General features: G+C 44.8%; 1 protein-coding gene across 1 annotated transcript in view; it reads left to right on the forward strand.

Moving 5' to 3' along the window:
- Nucleotides 1–16,473, forward strand: part of RAB28 (RAB28, member RAS oncogene family) — a 712,831-nt gene that overhangs the window by 285,621 nt on the left and 410,737 nt on the right. The window contains exon 4 of the mRNA XM_085642409.1: nt 1,396–1,525. Coding sequence (XP_085498535.1) covers nt 1,396–1,525 — 130 coding nt within the window. The remainder of the gene's footprint in view (nt 1–1,395; nt 1,526–16,473) is intronic.

The following is a 16,473-nucleotide window of genomic DNA, read 5'->3' on the forward strand; positions in this document are numbered from 1 at the left end:
ATGAAGATTGGCCAACTAATAGTATAATCTAAATATTTGTTTTGCTTTTAATAAAATAATGTTGGCCCTGATGAAGAGATACATTCTCGAAGTGTATTGTGCTAAAAATGGAAATGGTACAAGAAAACTAGGAACGTAAATGAATAATCATTAATAGAGGAATGAAGGAGTGATTTGAAAAGATTTATATTGATGGATTTGCAGTAGATGTAGAATTGCATATTTAAGGGTGGTTCCTTATTTTTCTCCACCTGGATGAAATGTGCCCACTTGAGAGAACCCTTTGCCTGCTTCCCCATACCAAATGGGTGCTCTGCATGGCTTATTAACCCAGAAAACATACTTTCCCCTATTGTTGGAGGGAATAGTTCTAATGTTTCATCAGTGAGTAACGCCATACGAAAAGGTTGGTGAATGCCGAAATAATACTACCCATGTTGATGTTCCCAAACTTTTGTAGTGTTGTTCCACTCTTATGTCCCTGGTAATACCAATGCCTCCAACCTTGACTCAACACACTGAAAATTCCACCATGCGATTAAAAGTCCCCATTAGTAAGTGGAAAAATCTGCAGAACCTGATTCTGTGAACTAGAATTACCTATTCCCGAAAGCACATTCAAGTGTTTTGTACATCTAAACGTTTGTAAATCGGGATATATTTATTTTGTTTAAATATGAAGTAACCAGTGGAAATGCATGTGCGGACATTTTCTGTTTTGTGCTGTGGTTTGAACACTCCGTTAAAAAGTGCATGATGTTTGAGTGCTGTAAAAATGGGCCAAATTACTTTTACACTTCAGTTGGTGTGAGAGCAGCAACCTAAACTCATGGCTACTGCATTAGCTTCCGTACTATATTTACTGTGACTTTCTTAGATACCCCATATGATGGAGATACTCAGCTTCCCTACTGCATGCTTTACAGTGGTCTAGGTATTAGGGACGATTAGTTTTATCTATTATATTTATAGTAGAGGTGGGCAAAATTCACGTAATTCTTTTTGTGTAACTAAGTGACATTTCTGTAAAATGATGTCATTTAGTGTTATAGTTCAGCGCAAAATACATCCTTGCTTCAGTTTGTAATGCGAGGATGCAGTTTGCACCAAAAAAAGAGAGCGAAAAACACAAGTGTCATGAACAAGAACCGTTTGTGTTCTGGTTTTTGCATTGTTCCTGTGCTCCTATTTTATAATATTGCCACAAACGGTAGTGTAATCATGTAACGTGGCATAATGGCGTCATTTTAGGAATTTCACATAAGAAGCATAATGTGAAATTATGTGCAATACTCCGGTGTAATTTAAATTTCGCCTGTACCCACTTTATACGCTATTTCCTTATAAGTCAAAGTGGCGACCAGTCGTTAACATACGCTTTAAAATTTATTTTAGGGTGTTCTTTTGGTTTATGACATCACAAATTCTCAGAGCTTCGAGAACTTGGAAGATTGGTATTCGATGGTAAAAAAAGTAAATGAAGAATCTGACACCCAGCCATCTGTGGCATTGGTAGCCAATAAAAGTAAGTAAACAATATTGCCATTCATTAAATACGGTATTAATTTATGCTTTAATGTGGTATGAAATAGCACAATGGGGTGCTTACCTTACTGCTAAGGTCTGTGCTATAACACCACTGACAATGTTTAGGCTTTTTAACGTTTTGGCCTCAAAAGTAAAACAGAAAATATGAGTGTTTTACTCTGATTTAAGGAAGCAATATGTTATATTGTTCTGCAACTGTTAAATTCTGAAAGTTGACATTTTGCCAGTTGTACAAAATAACCAGACACGAAGGGCCTGTGGTCCAAGCAGTAATTGTCTCAAAGTAAAGGCACAATGATGAAATGCATTTATATTATAGTATTTTATTAAGGCCGAGTTAAGGCATTTAATAAAACAAAATAGATGACCGGTTATTTGTAGGAATATGTCCTGTGTACCCTTTTCAGTTCATAATTCCTTTAGAAATTTTCCATACCTGCGTTGCGTCTTGAACAGGCTTTGTGAATCTAATTGTGTCACTTGTAGGTGAAGTACAAGGTTTGCTTTGGACGAGTGGATCTTGTTTTGTACATTACACAACAATATGCTAAATATGAGTATGAGTACACAACACAGTCTAGACTGTACATATCAGCCAGTAGAAGAATATGGTTCTGTGTAACCACCTTGGATCAGTTTGTTAGGCACAACTGTCTTGCAGCTCAGTATTTCTAATAGAGACTTCTAGCCACAGATTCTTTACCTTTTGAATATCCCCCAGGCGTCATACTGGTTCCGGAAACTTTTCAACAGTACTTCTGCACTCAGAAGGTGGCAACTTGCAGCTCTGCACTGATGCTGCTCTGAAAATGACCTGCAGGCCAATATCAATGCCACTCCTGTAGGCTGAGGTCAATTCCTTTCTTTCCGTCCTCCAAACATGCATCCAGAGACATTTTCCTTGAGTTTTCCTCTAAATTCTACACTGTTCAAGGGATGTGACCAGGTTTTAAGCCCTGTAGGGACTATTGCAAACAGATGTCTGTGACAGATCCCCATAAAGTGTGCCTGTGGTGCCTAGGGTCGAGTCACAACTCCAAAGCCTGAACACGTAGGCTATTGGGGAGCGCAAGGCAAAACTCTAAGTTGCCTAAGAGTCCATGACAGGACCGCTCGAAATCCGCCTTTGTCTTCAAAGTTCATTCTCAGTCTCGTTACTGGAGTTGTCGGAACCGCTCCAGAAGTCCATCTTCATCGTGTTCCAAGTCCTGAGGCAAGTGTAAAAAACCCAAGAAGTTAAAGTGGGGCTGCGCTCCCTCATGCCATTCGCATTTGCCAAAACAGGTGCCCGGGCCTCCCCATCCTTCTTCAGTTTCTCCGGAAGTCATCAGACTTCAGAGCCTATTCTACAGCTCGTTCCAGCACATCCTGAGTATTCCCAAGATTTCTATGCAGCAATGCTCCAACTCTTTGGATCCCTGCTGACTCCCTCTGGCACGCCTTCGGACCCAAAGAAGCCAAGAGGCCTTTTACCTGGGATACCGCCAGCGGGTGTCGGTGGTTTCCCCCTCTATGCCACCTGGACCCTCCATACTTACCTTGCCTCCTACTCTTGTTCCAACTCCACTGCCACAACCCATGCCGACTCTGGGCTCGTCGCCGCTGATGTGACTTCACCACCCCAATTTTCCTCTTATGACCAGATGCCAGTCCTATCTTGACCTACGTTGCGCCCAAATCCGCCTTAGGCGCAACTTCCCCACTTGACTTCCAACAGTTTAGAGAAGCTTCTCTCTATTCTCTTTTAGGGACTGACTCTAATTATGATTATGACCCTGGTAATGAGTTCACTCAGACCTACCAAGGTGACAGTTGGTATGAGGACTTAAAGGAGTCTAGTGGCCTCAATACCTCCCCGGAGATGGCTCTTTTTTCTCCTCCTTGACCAGCCAGAGAAGAGTCCGATGCCTATGCTATGGTGGTGGAGAGGGCAGCATAAGGACTTGACCTCAAGCTCCTTGCCTTGGAGGTTGAAACTAATGTCTTAACACGGTTCTCCAACCAGGCCTAACCTCTTCTTAGCCCCTCCTTTCTTTGAACGAGTCGCTGACCGATAGCTTATTGGGGGCATGAGCCAAGCTTTGCTCTGCCCCCCTTTCCAGTTAATAGATTGATTGCCAGCCTAGTTATACAGGCTTGCACCAGCTGCTCTAATCCAAACACATTTTCTACCACTCCCCCGATAGGGAATCTAAGCGAGTGGAAACATTCAGCAAGCATGTCTTTTCTTCTACAAGCTTAGCCCTCCGATCTGTTAACACCAGCTGTTTGTTGGGACAATGCTCACACCCCCTTTGGGATTTGGTTGTAGAAGTTCTCCATGGTGTGCCTGAAGACCTTCGCCCTGCAATTTCTCAGGCGATCCTAGATGGTCAGTATGCAGCCAAGTTCACGATTCATTGTGGTTGGGACACCACCCATTACATTGGGTTGGCCATAGGCACCAGCGTTGCCATTTACCAACATGCAAGGCTGCGATCGACTGGGTTCTTGGGCGATGTCCAGCCCTCCTTGATGGATATGCCCTATAATGAGATTCACCTAGTGGAGGACAAAGCTGATTCCGCACTCAAATACTTTAAGGAGAGCAGGGCTACCCCTACCTCTCTGTGCTTTTACGCCCAGCCACTCCGACCGCAACAGTAACACCATTTCTTTTGATTTCTGCTTTAGAGCTCCCACCTTACACCATCCCCATAGCGACTAATAGAGGACCATCTCTCTGTTTTGTGGCAGGAAGTGCAAGCCCTTTTCTATAAAGGGGCGGTTGAGTGGTTGCTCATGCCATAAGTAGGCTGTGGTTGTTACTCCTGCTTCATTCTGGTGCCAAAGAAGGAAGGAGGTCTGTGGCGTAGTCGAAAACAGTGTCCTCACAGCGCCTTCTTCCAGAAGGAGAAATTCAAAATGTTCACCCTGGCCCCAGATTTTTTCTACCATCGACCCTGGAGACTAGATGGTGACGTTGGACCTGCAAGATGTCTATTTCCATATTCCCATCCTGCCGGTCCCTTGGCGCTACCTGAGGTTTGTGGTGGGAGAAGAGCATTTTCATTTCTCTGTGCTCCCCTTCGATCTCTGAAGTGCTCCTCAGGTGTTCATGAAAGTGATGGTGGTTGTGGCAGTACACCATCAGAGGTCAGAATGCCAGGCTTCTACTACCTCGACCACTGGCTGTTAAAGGCGGACTAGCCCCAGGCAGTTGTCGACCATCTCCAGACTATGGCAAACCTTTCATCTTTGAGGTTCACTATTAATGTGCCAAAGTCACACCTGGCTTCTCATAAGACACTTTGCTTCATCAGAGCCATTCTGGACAAAATTCAGTTTCATGCCTTTCCCCTAGGCAAGAGAGTCTAGGACATTTAGGCTATGATCCCAGTTTTTCAGCCGCGGTCCTGGATTTTTGTGTGGTCGACTCTGAGGCTGCTGGGACTGATGGTCTCCTGCATCTTGCTGCTTGAGCACGATAGGTGGCATATGTGAGCCCCTCATTGGTATGTAAAGAATCAGTGGGTCCAACATCAAGGGGACCTCTCCCACCAAGTTCAGATTTCAGACAAGACTGTGAAAGATCTGCAGTTGTGGTTACTGGATCGCGATTGGGTCAGTGGCAGACCCCTCTCCCTTCCCTACCAAGAGTTGACAGTGGGGACCGATGTACCACTTCTGGGTTGGGGTGGCCACCCTGGAGAGGTGGCGATCAGGGGCCTCTGGCCTCCAGCAAAGTCCTGGCTCCACATGAATATTTTGGAGCTGAGAGCCAACAGCCTAGCGTTGAAAGCCTTTCTGCCTTCCATCAAGCGGAGGCTGGTCCAGATGCTCACGGACAATACCACCGCCATGTGATACTGCAACAAATAGGGTGGGTGCCTCTGGAAAAGGCTAGACCATCGTGGAATTGTCCTGGTGATGAACCACCTGGCAGGATCATTGAAGGCCAAAGCGGATGAGCTCAGCTGGCAATGCCTAGCAGATCCAGAATGACAGCTACACTCGGTGGTGGTGCAAGGTCTTTCTGCTAATTGACATAACCTTGGCTCGATCTTTTTACCACTGCTGAGAACGGGCATTGTCAGCACTTCTTCACGTTGGAGTTTCTAAGGTGTCTCTCATTCCGAGACATGTTTTGCCTATATTGGAAACTCAGGACTCCTGTATGCCTTCCTGCCTAGACCACTCCTGCCACAAGTTCTCAAGAAAATCAGGATAGACTGGGCCCAAGTCATCCTAATGGATCCTGACTGGGCACAGACAGAATGGTATCCCGAACCACTACAGTTGAGTGTGTGTCCTCTCATCAGGTTTTCCCTCTGGGAGGACCTGCTGTTGCAGCAACAGACCAGGATTCTGGATTGGGGCATTCACAATCTCCACCCTCATTCATGGAGTTTGAGCTGCGACAGACAATCACCTTCGACCTTCCTGTGGAGGTGGTTGATGTCATCTTGGCAGCCAGGCAACGCTCAATGAAAACCTTATATGCCTGTTGTTGGACAGGTTTGTGGCTTGGTGAGGCTCAGGTCAGATTGAACCCCTCCAGGCCAAATGATCTGATGTTCTATTATTTCTTCGGTCTCTTGGCCGGCACAATCATTGCTGTGAGGGGAGTTAAGGGTTGTCTTTCAGCCTTCTTATGGTTGCCAGATCAGCCCTCGTTGTTGTTCACCTGTCATGAGGCGATAATTGAAATGCCTGCAACACTTTTCCCCCTTCTCCTTTTGTCATGCCCCAATGGGACCTTAATCTGGTGCTGACTGTGCACTCTGTTCAAGCTGCTTCACAGCTCCTTACTATCAAGACTGTATTCCTCATTGCCGTCGCCTTGGCACAGCTTGTGAGTGATCTTCAGGCTCTTTGTGTCAATCTGCCATACACTTACTACTTCTCAGGCAAACTGATTCTGTAACATGGGCATCCTTTCTGCCAAACGTTGTGATGCCATTCATTGCCGGTCACACCATCACCCTGATGACTTTCTGTGCTCCTCCTCACCCCTCTAATGGGGAGGGGAAGACTTCATCAATTTGACCCCAAGAGAACTGAGATGCTACATAGTTTGTACCAAAGACCGTCGGGTGGACAATCAACTCTTCTCTCTGTGGGGTTTGCAGGAGCGAAAAAAAGCAATGCAGTGCAAACGAGAAACTATCTCCCGCTGGATCCTGCTCTGCATTATGATCTGCTATGCATTGGCAAAGAAGCAGCCTCTGGAAGCTATGTCTGCCCATTCTACCAAGGCCTAAGCTGCTACCACTTCATTGGCATATTGAGTGCCTATCCTAAACCTTTGTCAGGCAGCTACCAATGTGACCCTCTGTATGTTCAGGAAGCATTCTTGCCTGAATAGACAGGTTTGCCTCTCGGTCTTGCAGGACTTTCAGGGTTAATTCCATTCACAGATCCACCTCCAAATAGGTGTTGCTTTGGTATCTATTCAAAAAGAGGAATCTTCACCTAGAAGACTCTATCAGAAGAACAAGTTACTTATCTACCTGTGAGATGAGCCGTCTGCCACAAGAAGTTGCTCTTTGGAGGTTGGGGGGTATAAGAAGTTTTTCTCAAAACCTCAGCGAGACAACACAGGTGGTGCCTGCAACGGGGGATGACTTTACCTGTTCAGATTGTTATGTTATGTTATGTTATGTTATTAGGGGTTTTATTGAGCGCTCAGCTACTCAAGCAGAGTGTCCCGGCGCTATCAGACCCGAAACCGTAGAACTCCATCCGGGGAAGGTGGAGCTTATTGGCCAAACAGCCATGTTTTGAGATTCTTTCTGAAGGCCATCAGGCTCTCACTCTTTCTTAGGGACAGTGGAAGGGCATTCCAGGCCCGGGGCGCAAGATACTTAAAAGACCGTCCACCGATCCTGGCACGCCTAATTGCCGGGATCGTGGTGAGAGACAGTGAAGCTGACCTCAAGGCTCTAGCTGGCAGATGAAAACCGATCCTCTTCCTCAAGTAGCGGGGGCCAGTGCCATGCAGGGTCTTAAATGCCATAGTAAGCGCCTTAAATTCAATGCGCCTCTGAATAGGCAGCCAGTGAAGAGATTGCAGCAGTCCTGTAGCGTGAGCGCGGTGGCCAAGACCAAAGATCGCCCGAGCGGCCGAATTCTGCACAATCTGCAGGCGCGAAAGAAGGAACTTCGGAAGACCCAGATACAGGACATTGGCGTAATCCAGCCTAGATCCTATCAGGGCCTGCACAGTGGTTTTCCTATGAGCGATGGAAAGAAGGGGAAGAAATTTTCTAAGCGCCTTTAGAACCCCGAAGCATTGACCAACCAGGCTCATAATCTGCGGTTTAAAGGTGAGAAGGGTATCCATCTTAACACCGAGATTTTTAGCCAACAAGGCCACATTGGAAGGGGGAAACATATCCGCTGGCCACCAGGACTTCCAACAGGTATCCGGGGGACAGCCGAAGAAAAGAACCTCGGATTTATCCGAGTTGCATTTAAGCTGATTACATTGGAACCAGTTAAAAACCGCACCCAAACAGCCTTTAATAAGATCTCCATCAAAGTCCATATCTTTCTCGCAGGTGAAAAGAAGCTGGGTGTCATCAGCATATGAGACAATCTGGGCACCAAAAGACTCAACCAGCGCCGCCAGAGGGGACATATAGATATTAAAGAGAGTCGGGCTTAATATTGACCCCTGCGGGACTCCCACATCCAAAGGCGGCACTGCAGCGGAGTACGGAGGTGCCCAGACTGTCTGTTGGCGGTTGGTCAGAAAGGACCTGAACCAATTGAACACCGTTCCTCCAACACCAATCTCCGCAAGACGCGTCAATAGGCGGTCGTGAGGTACGGTGTCAAATGCCGCCGAGAGATCCAGCAGCACCAACAGTGCCTTCCCCCCAGAGTCCTGGACTTCCTTAAGGGCCTCAGCCACCTCCAACAGAGCCGTTTCCATGCTCATATTTGCACGGAAACCAGATTGAGTATCATGCAAAACACCATGAGACTCAACAAAATGTGAGAGGACAGACTGAACATGCTTCTCTGCCACTTTTGCCAGGGCCGGGAGTAAAGAGATGGGTCAGTAATTAGCATGAATGGTATGGTCCAAGGAGGGCTTTTTCAGGAGCGGAATGACCATCGCCCGTTTCCAAGTAGACGGTACTATCCCTGTTTCCAATGAGCAATTTAAAATTGGGTTAACCATAGGGTTAATAGCATGAGCAACTTTGGCCAGAAACTTTGCGGGACAGGGGTCCAGTGGAGAGCCAGATCTCATTTTCAGAAGAATTTCCAAAGAAACTTGAGGTTCAATAGGAGGAAAACTCATCAAGCTGGGCCTTCCCAGATCAGGCACATCGGACTGGATTTTAGGACAGGGCAGTCCCCCCCGCACCAAGGAAGGAAAAGTTGCCTGAATGCTCCTGATTTTATTGGCAAAGAAATTGGCTAATTGCAGAACCCAAGGTTCAGAGAAAGAACACTTAGGAGAAATAGCAACTGGTGAAGTGAATTCCTTCACAATTGCAAAGATTTCTTTACTGGTGTTGGCGGCTTCTTCGATCCGTTGAGCAAAGTAGGCTTTTTTGGCCAGATAGATTTCCTTATGATAGGCCTTGATACAAGACCTATAGGCCTCCTTCATAGGATCCAGGTAGTTTGCTCGCCACGCTCTCTCGGCCTTCTTACAAAGCCTTCTGCTGGAATTCAGCACATGCGTGAACCATGGGGCAGACGCACGTGAGGATTTCTTAAAGGACCGCCTAGGCGGGGCCAAGTCCTCCAGACATTGCACTAGCCATGCTTGAAAATGAGTAATGTCCAGTTCTAAATCCCCTGTAAGAGAGCAGGGGTGAGTCAGTCGATACTGGTCAATCATTTCCGGTGTTACTTGGTGGAAAGGACGCGCTAACCGGGGCTGACATCCGACATCTCTACTAGTTACAGTAATTTTAGACTGAATTTTAAAAGTCAACAGAAGGTGGTCAGACCATAACACAGGAAGGGGGGGCGCAGCTGTGATGGAAGAGGTGGAAAAAATCTGATCCAATGTATGCCCCTTGATGTGAGTAGGCGACATTACGTAGGGTACTAAGCCCAAAGATGTGGTAATATCTAGTATTTTGATAGTATCTGCAGCATCCGTGTTATCGAAATGAACGTTAAAATCGCCCAAAAGAATAAAGTGCTTAAATTGAACACTCATAGCCGAAATTACAGTGTCCAACTCCTCGTTGAATGATCCCACAGGGCCTGGGGGTCTGTAAATCAACAAACCCGCACAGGATTGAGCAGGTGAAAGTGTTAGGCAAAAGCCCAGTGCTTCAACCCCACGAATGTCATCAGTGGGTATGATGGAACACTCAAAGCGTCTGTCAATCACCAGTGCCACTCCTCCTCCCTTGCTCTTGCTCCGATCTTTTCTTAGTATATAATAATTAGAGGGCAAGGCGTTGACTACATCTGGGCCTGATGCTTCGCCAAGCCATGTTTCAGTGAGAAAGAGACAGGCGGGCTTGAAATCAGTAAGGAAGCTAAACAGATCCAGAGCATGTTTGCTCACAGATCGCGTGTTCAGAAGAGCGCAGCTAAAGAAGCATTCAGCTGAGCTACGCACCGTTGTTGCGATAGCATGTTGACTAGGCTTAGCGACGTTTGACTCCGTCCAACCACCCTTCAATGACCACCCACAACCAGAGTAAGGAGATATATCTCCGGCAGCGAGATCACATACACTACAGCTACTATTCCAGCACGGTCTTAAAGCTAGTAGCTGACTGGCTGTGTACTCCATGAGTCCCACATGACAAAGTGTCTTCGGGTCCCCAGCCCGGCCGCAACCGTCCGCATCTGGGACGCTGACGGGCGCAGACGGGCTTTCCTTAGGCGCTCCTTTGGCGCGGGAGAGGCGCGGCCGCATTGCGCCTAGATTGACCCTAGCCTAGAGATTTGCACTTGAGGACATTTGGAGATCTCCAGTGCATCCCAAGTACATGGTGCCCTCAATATATCATGTTCACAAATATTTGTACTGGACCAATTCTAGAGACGTCTGGAGCAGCATTGAGGTGCTTTCTGGCGATTACCACATCGCAGATGCTCTAGCATCTTCATATTTGCTTCAGTTCAGTCTGTTGGAAAACTGGTAAATAGGGGGCTAGTGTAAAACACCCATGCTCTGATTATCTGAGAATTAGTTCTAGAGCAAACCTTTATATGAATCTGGTCCTACCGGCCTACAGTTTTTAAGGTGAGCATTTCCAGTAGCATTGCTATACGGTTTAATTCTTGTTTATTTACTCACAAGTGTCTGCTTGTCGACATGTGTATTCATTTTACAATTGGTCTCTACAAAAGTTTTCGTTTATTATTTGTATGTAATTTGTAGCGTAATAATGAAATGTTTTGATAAACTTTAGCTTGTTTTTATTGTTTGTTGATGATACCACACTATTAGCAAATGTAGGTGCTGTAAATAATTAGGGATGCTATTGCCCAGTTTAATTGTACTCAAATTAGCATCGTTTGGATGCCTAGTTGACCGTACAATGATTTGAATTTTTGACCTGTGACTGTTTAATTCAGTGGACTAATTTGGCATTTTAGGATTAAATCAATAATTCACAGTCAGATGAAACCGCCACATAACTAGTATATGTTGCTGTCACTGGCAGCAGCTGTACAGGACATTTCACCCACAGGGCGGAGTTTTATTATTTTTTTGATCAGATCCGCTTCCTATTGTGACGAGGCTAGAGGAGGGCGTCAGATCTTTTTTTTAATTAATTGGTATGAAAATACTTTATTCTTTAGATATATATCATAAAGTAACTGGAGCAAATGCACATAATTTTTTCTTGCGAGCACATCACTAGCACAATAACCAGCAATAACCACTAGATTAAACACTGGGTTCCAGAGTAGCGTGCAACTCAATTTAAAGCGCTTCAACACCTTGTCAGGGGTACTAAGCACTGTATAAATCCAATTACAATATCTTCAATACAGGATTAATCAATTTTAGACTGTTACAGAGATTCTATTCTAGAAAAATGTTTCCAACAAGTTGCAATTTACGATGATAAACCTCTAAGCTAGCACCAGTATAGGACTTGTCTCTCTCTCTCTCTCTCTCTCTCTATATATATATATATATATATATATATCAGTTCAGTTGCATTCCTGGCAGGGCAGCCTCCTCGTACCCCCGCGCAACAACACAAACACGGACCACCTTCTTTAGTGCAAGGAATTTATTCGCTCAACTGCTTGATGTCGCCATAACGTTTCGGCTCCCCTTGAGCCTTGATCACATGACCAAATATATATATATATATTCACTGAAAAAACCATAGGTTTCACACACGTTATAGTTAGGAATTAGCATTTAAAAAACCTTGCTAATTCAATGAAAAAACCATAGGTTTCACACATGTTATAGTTAGCTGGAAATTTTACTGATAAAAAACCAATGAAATTCCCCCGTTATAGTTACTGTAGGCAACTATAACTCACGCGACCGCAATCCTCTGCTGATGCTAATACTGTATTTAGACACTTATTTGCCCATGTCTTCTTCCATTAAATTTTAGCTATACATATATTACAAATATTTTTTTTTCATAAAGACACATATGTCATCAGCAGAGGATTGCGGTCGCGTGAGTTATAGTTGCCTACAGTAACTATAACGGGGGAATTTCATTGGTTTTTTATCAGTAAAATTTCCAGCTAACTATAACATGTGTGAAACCTATGGTTTTTTCATTGAATTAGCAAGGTTTTTTAAATGCTAATTCCTAACTATAACGTGTGTGAAACCTATGGTTATTTCAGTGAATTTGTACGGTTTTTTAAATGCTAAGTTACTTTACGCCATTCGTGGCGTGCACGCCCACTTAACGCAGTTCGTTCCGTGCGCGCACGGTGCGCTTCGCGCACCGTGCGCGCACAGTGAGCACGCGGTGCGCTTCGCGCACCGCGCGCCCACTTTACGCAGTTAGTGCCGTACACTCAAGGTGGGCACGTTACGCACCGTGCGCACATGGAGGACATATTATGCGCTTCCTTGTGATAGGTAATCTGTTAAATTTAATTTGTAAGTGATGACAATAAAATGCCATGCACAGAGAGTGTTTTTTTTTTAATTAAAATTTTTAGCGTAAGCGCACCGTACGCGTACGGTAAGCGTAATCGGCGAAATTTTCAAAAAATAAAAATTTACCGTTTTTGGCCTTGGGGGATCTTTGAGGACTCAACTAACATGGCTATGTGCATGGGCGCTGTCTAAACAGCCCCTTTATATGTTTTTTGCCTTTGTTTACAGCCCCCCCCTCAGAGTGCGAGAGAGAAAATGGCGGCCGCCGCTTCCTGGTTTCGACCGATTCGAATGTTTACTTAGATGTAACAGCCAATCAGAATCGCGCTCGCGCACGCCACCGTACGCGTACGGTAAGCTTACGGTAAGCGTACCGTAAGCTGGCTCAGATATATATATTGATTTAAAGGCTATTTTCTCAGAATCTACTGAACAGATTTACACCAAACCTACAAAAGGCACTTCCTTGACCTGAGGACTAACTCTCTGCCAAATTTCTAGTAATTCTGTTCAGCCATTCGGGCTGTAGCCCTGTCTAAAGGTCCTATGGAAAAATGCATGGGAAAAACGCGTTTTGGGACCCCCCTTTTATCTCAGCCCCCGCTTGACGAATCCCCCCGAGACTTTCAGGGTAGGAGCGGAGCGTAGCGCCCCACCTATTTTGAGAAATTCGCGAGGATTCGTCGACCGGCGCCAAAGTTATTCAAAATAGAATGTTGCGGATTTCCTATGGAAACAGGGTCCTAACTATAACTACCTACTGGCGACCGCCAGTAGGTAATATATATATATATATATATATATATATATATATATATTTTTTTTTATATATATATATATATTTTATATATATATATATACATATATAAAAATATTTCTTTTTTTTTTCCTTCACCTAAATGTACGACTTTGTGATTCTAGTCCAGAAATGATGGTCGAAATATTAGATCACAAAACCTCAGTTATGGTCAAAGAGTAGCATGAACTTGTTTTGTGATATTTGCCCTTGGGTGTGGTATTGCAGCTAATCTGTAATAGGCTTTTTTGGCTGGAATTGCAGTGTTCCCTGCTGGTTATCATTTACTGCTATTCTTATTTGGCTGGGGTGGTCTATTCCTGCCTTAGAAAATGATTTTAGGATTCCTTCCTTTGTTTCTGTTTTGGTGCTCATAGAATGCATTGTTCAATCTAAGTGCGTCAATGTGCCTATAGTGTATAGATTTTATGCTTTAAGTGTGTTGACTTTTTAGGCTTGGTTTCGAATTATATTTTGTTGTTTTCTTTCAGTATTGAGATACCAATGTCAGATTTATTGTTGTTAAGAGTTTTTTTTAATTCTCTCAGAATGTGCTCAGAAACAATAGTGTTTGTGCCTCAACAACTCTTGCATAGCTTTTTAGGCGCCAGAGAGGCCCCTTGGTCAGTCATTTTCTGTTCTGTGGCCACATGAGCCGGACTACGAGCCAGTGACATGAAATCCGTGACTTCAGGCCCAAAGCAAAGTCGAATGCGAGCTTCTGTAACATCAGGAGAAAGACTCCTTGTCCAAAGAGAATGAAAGCAAAATCTTCGAGCTGCTCATTGAATGTACCTAGCTCATTGTTATATAAAGATCACTTCATTGCACCTACAATAGGATCTACGTTTGTTGAGGAAGCCGTAGAATACAGATGTGTGAAGGCTGCTGATGCTGAGAATAATTCTGGTTTACACTAGCTGAAATCAACTAAACCGATTTTCGCAGGCTGAGCGGTTAATTCATGGTTGAACTAGTCAAGTGGTCCTTCATCTGCGATTTGGAAAGAAATCTGCCCAAACGCAGCAAGTGGCGCAATATGCTAGAGCTGTTGTCTGGCTCTTGACCTCCGTGGAAGGGTTTGTGTCGTAGAAGCCAGAAGCAGCCTACACTGACTCCAGTTAGAAGATTGGATTATAATCGAATACCTCCTTTTTATACACAAGTGGTCCTAAAACTCTAGACCAGTGCACCCAAGGGAAATATTAATGTTGCTGCTGCACTCCGGACCTTTGTGTCCTCAGAATTAGATTAACCACATCGTCTCCCTTTAGGCTAACCCAATTGAGCAGGAATGTTATGTACCCTAGGCTTTAAAGTTTGGAACACCTTGTCTTTAGCATGAAGCTAGGCTAAAGGAAGCCCCAAATTTTTGAGCAGGGGCTTGCAGCCCAAACCCTCTCAAGCTCCTGAAGACAGGCGAGCCCAATTTGGTTTGTGGCTCAGAGCTTAGCCTGGTTGACACCCTGTACATGTGAGGGTGAGAGAGACAGCAATTGGTTAGTCGAAGCCATGACAGCGCAGGAGTGGATTGAACTGCCTCTTGTTATACTGCTGTCCTCACCCCTCCATGTGAGCCTAATACTTATCTTTGGTCCAAAAGACCTCTGCTGTTTCTAGTTTTACACAGAAAGCATCCTCCTGACCTTCTAGAATTTCCTCCAGACAACTTCGACTTTCACTCTTAGTAGTGAATGACGTTTCAGGGTAAAACAAAAAGAGACAAGTAGTGAAAGGAAACTTTACCGGCTTTCATTGTTTCAGCAAAAACAGCAGAATAGTACATATTTATAAGTTCTAGTTGTGTTCAAGTCTTAGCCTCAGACTTTTTAACCTTGCGATAAACGCCCTTTTTTATACAAGTCTACTCAAGTTAACTTTCGTTCCACTCTCCTTTGTCTGGTCTCTTCCTAATCTCCGCTATGCTCCCCAGTAACTCTCTCTCATTTCCAGTTCCAGTTCTTTGTTCGAGAACAATAGTAGCTAATAGGTCTCATATGCTGTTCTTGAGAGAGGAAAGGGTAAACAAGAAAAAGTAGGATGGAGACAGAAAAAGACAAAGGAAAAGAAAGATGGAAAACAAAAGAAGTAGTAGAGGAAGATGAAAGATAGATAAGTGATGGAAAGAAGGAAAACGGAAAGAAATGAGGTCTGTGTACTACAGATTTACTGGGGAGTAATGCAACAGACACCCCAGTACTTTCAAGATTGTAGGTTGTGGTCAGGCAGGCAGCATGTGGGTCAGAAGGGGCATCAGTTCTCCAATTCCTCTTCCCCTAATACAGTGGTCACCAAACCACTTTAGTTTGCCCTTAGTAGCACATGCATAACTAATAGAATGCCGGATTAAACATTTCCTCTCAGATTGCCGATCCATCACGTCCAACAGTTGGGTTTTACAGATTATTCAAAATGACTATGGCCTGCCTTTCCTCTCCTCTCCACCCATTATCCCCCACACCAGAGTGAATTTTAGATGAGCACCTGCCCATTCAGTTACAGGAGGTGTGGCTGTTCCCGTACAAGGGTGCCAATGTGAAGGAGCCACACTCGGAAAGATGATGAGGCTTGTTATCCTTGCTATTTCCTATTTCTGATGAAAGACGGGGAGCTCGGGCATATCCTGGACCTTCGACCTCTGAATGCCACCTAAGGATGAATTCAAAATGCTCATTCTGGCGCAGGTTTTGTCTGCTCTGTATCCAGGCAACTGGATGGCGCTGCCATTCCTACGGAGATTGGAGATAGCAGTATTTTTGTACCTCGATGGCTGTCTTTTGAACTCGGGCTCACCCCATTCATCTGTGCACCACCTCTGACCCCGGTGGACCGCCTAACATTACTGGAGTTCACTATAAACCACTAACCCGACTGCTTTGCAGAGGCTTCAATTCATTGGTGCAATCCTGGATACAGCTACATTCAGGGCTTTCCCTCTACCACAATGAGCCCAGGACATTCAGGCTAAGGCCCTGATGTTTCAGACCTGATCCTGGGTCATTGTGGTAACGCCTCTGAGACATCTTGGCATGTTACCCTCATCCTGCCTCCCCTTCAGCCATGCCTG

This window comes from Triturus cristatus, chromosome 2_2, assembly GCF_964204655.1.
Source record: "Triturus cristatus chromosome 2_2, aTriCri1.1, whole genome shotgun sequence".
Lineage (NCBI taxonomy): Eukaryota > Metazoa > Chordata > Amphibia > Caudata > Salamandridae > Triturus > Triturus cristatus.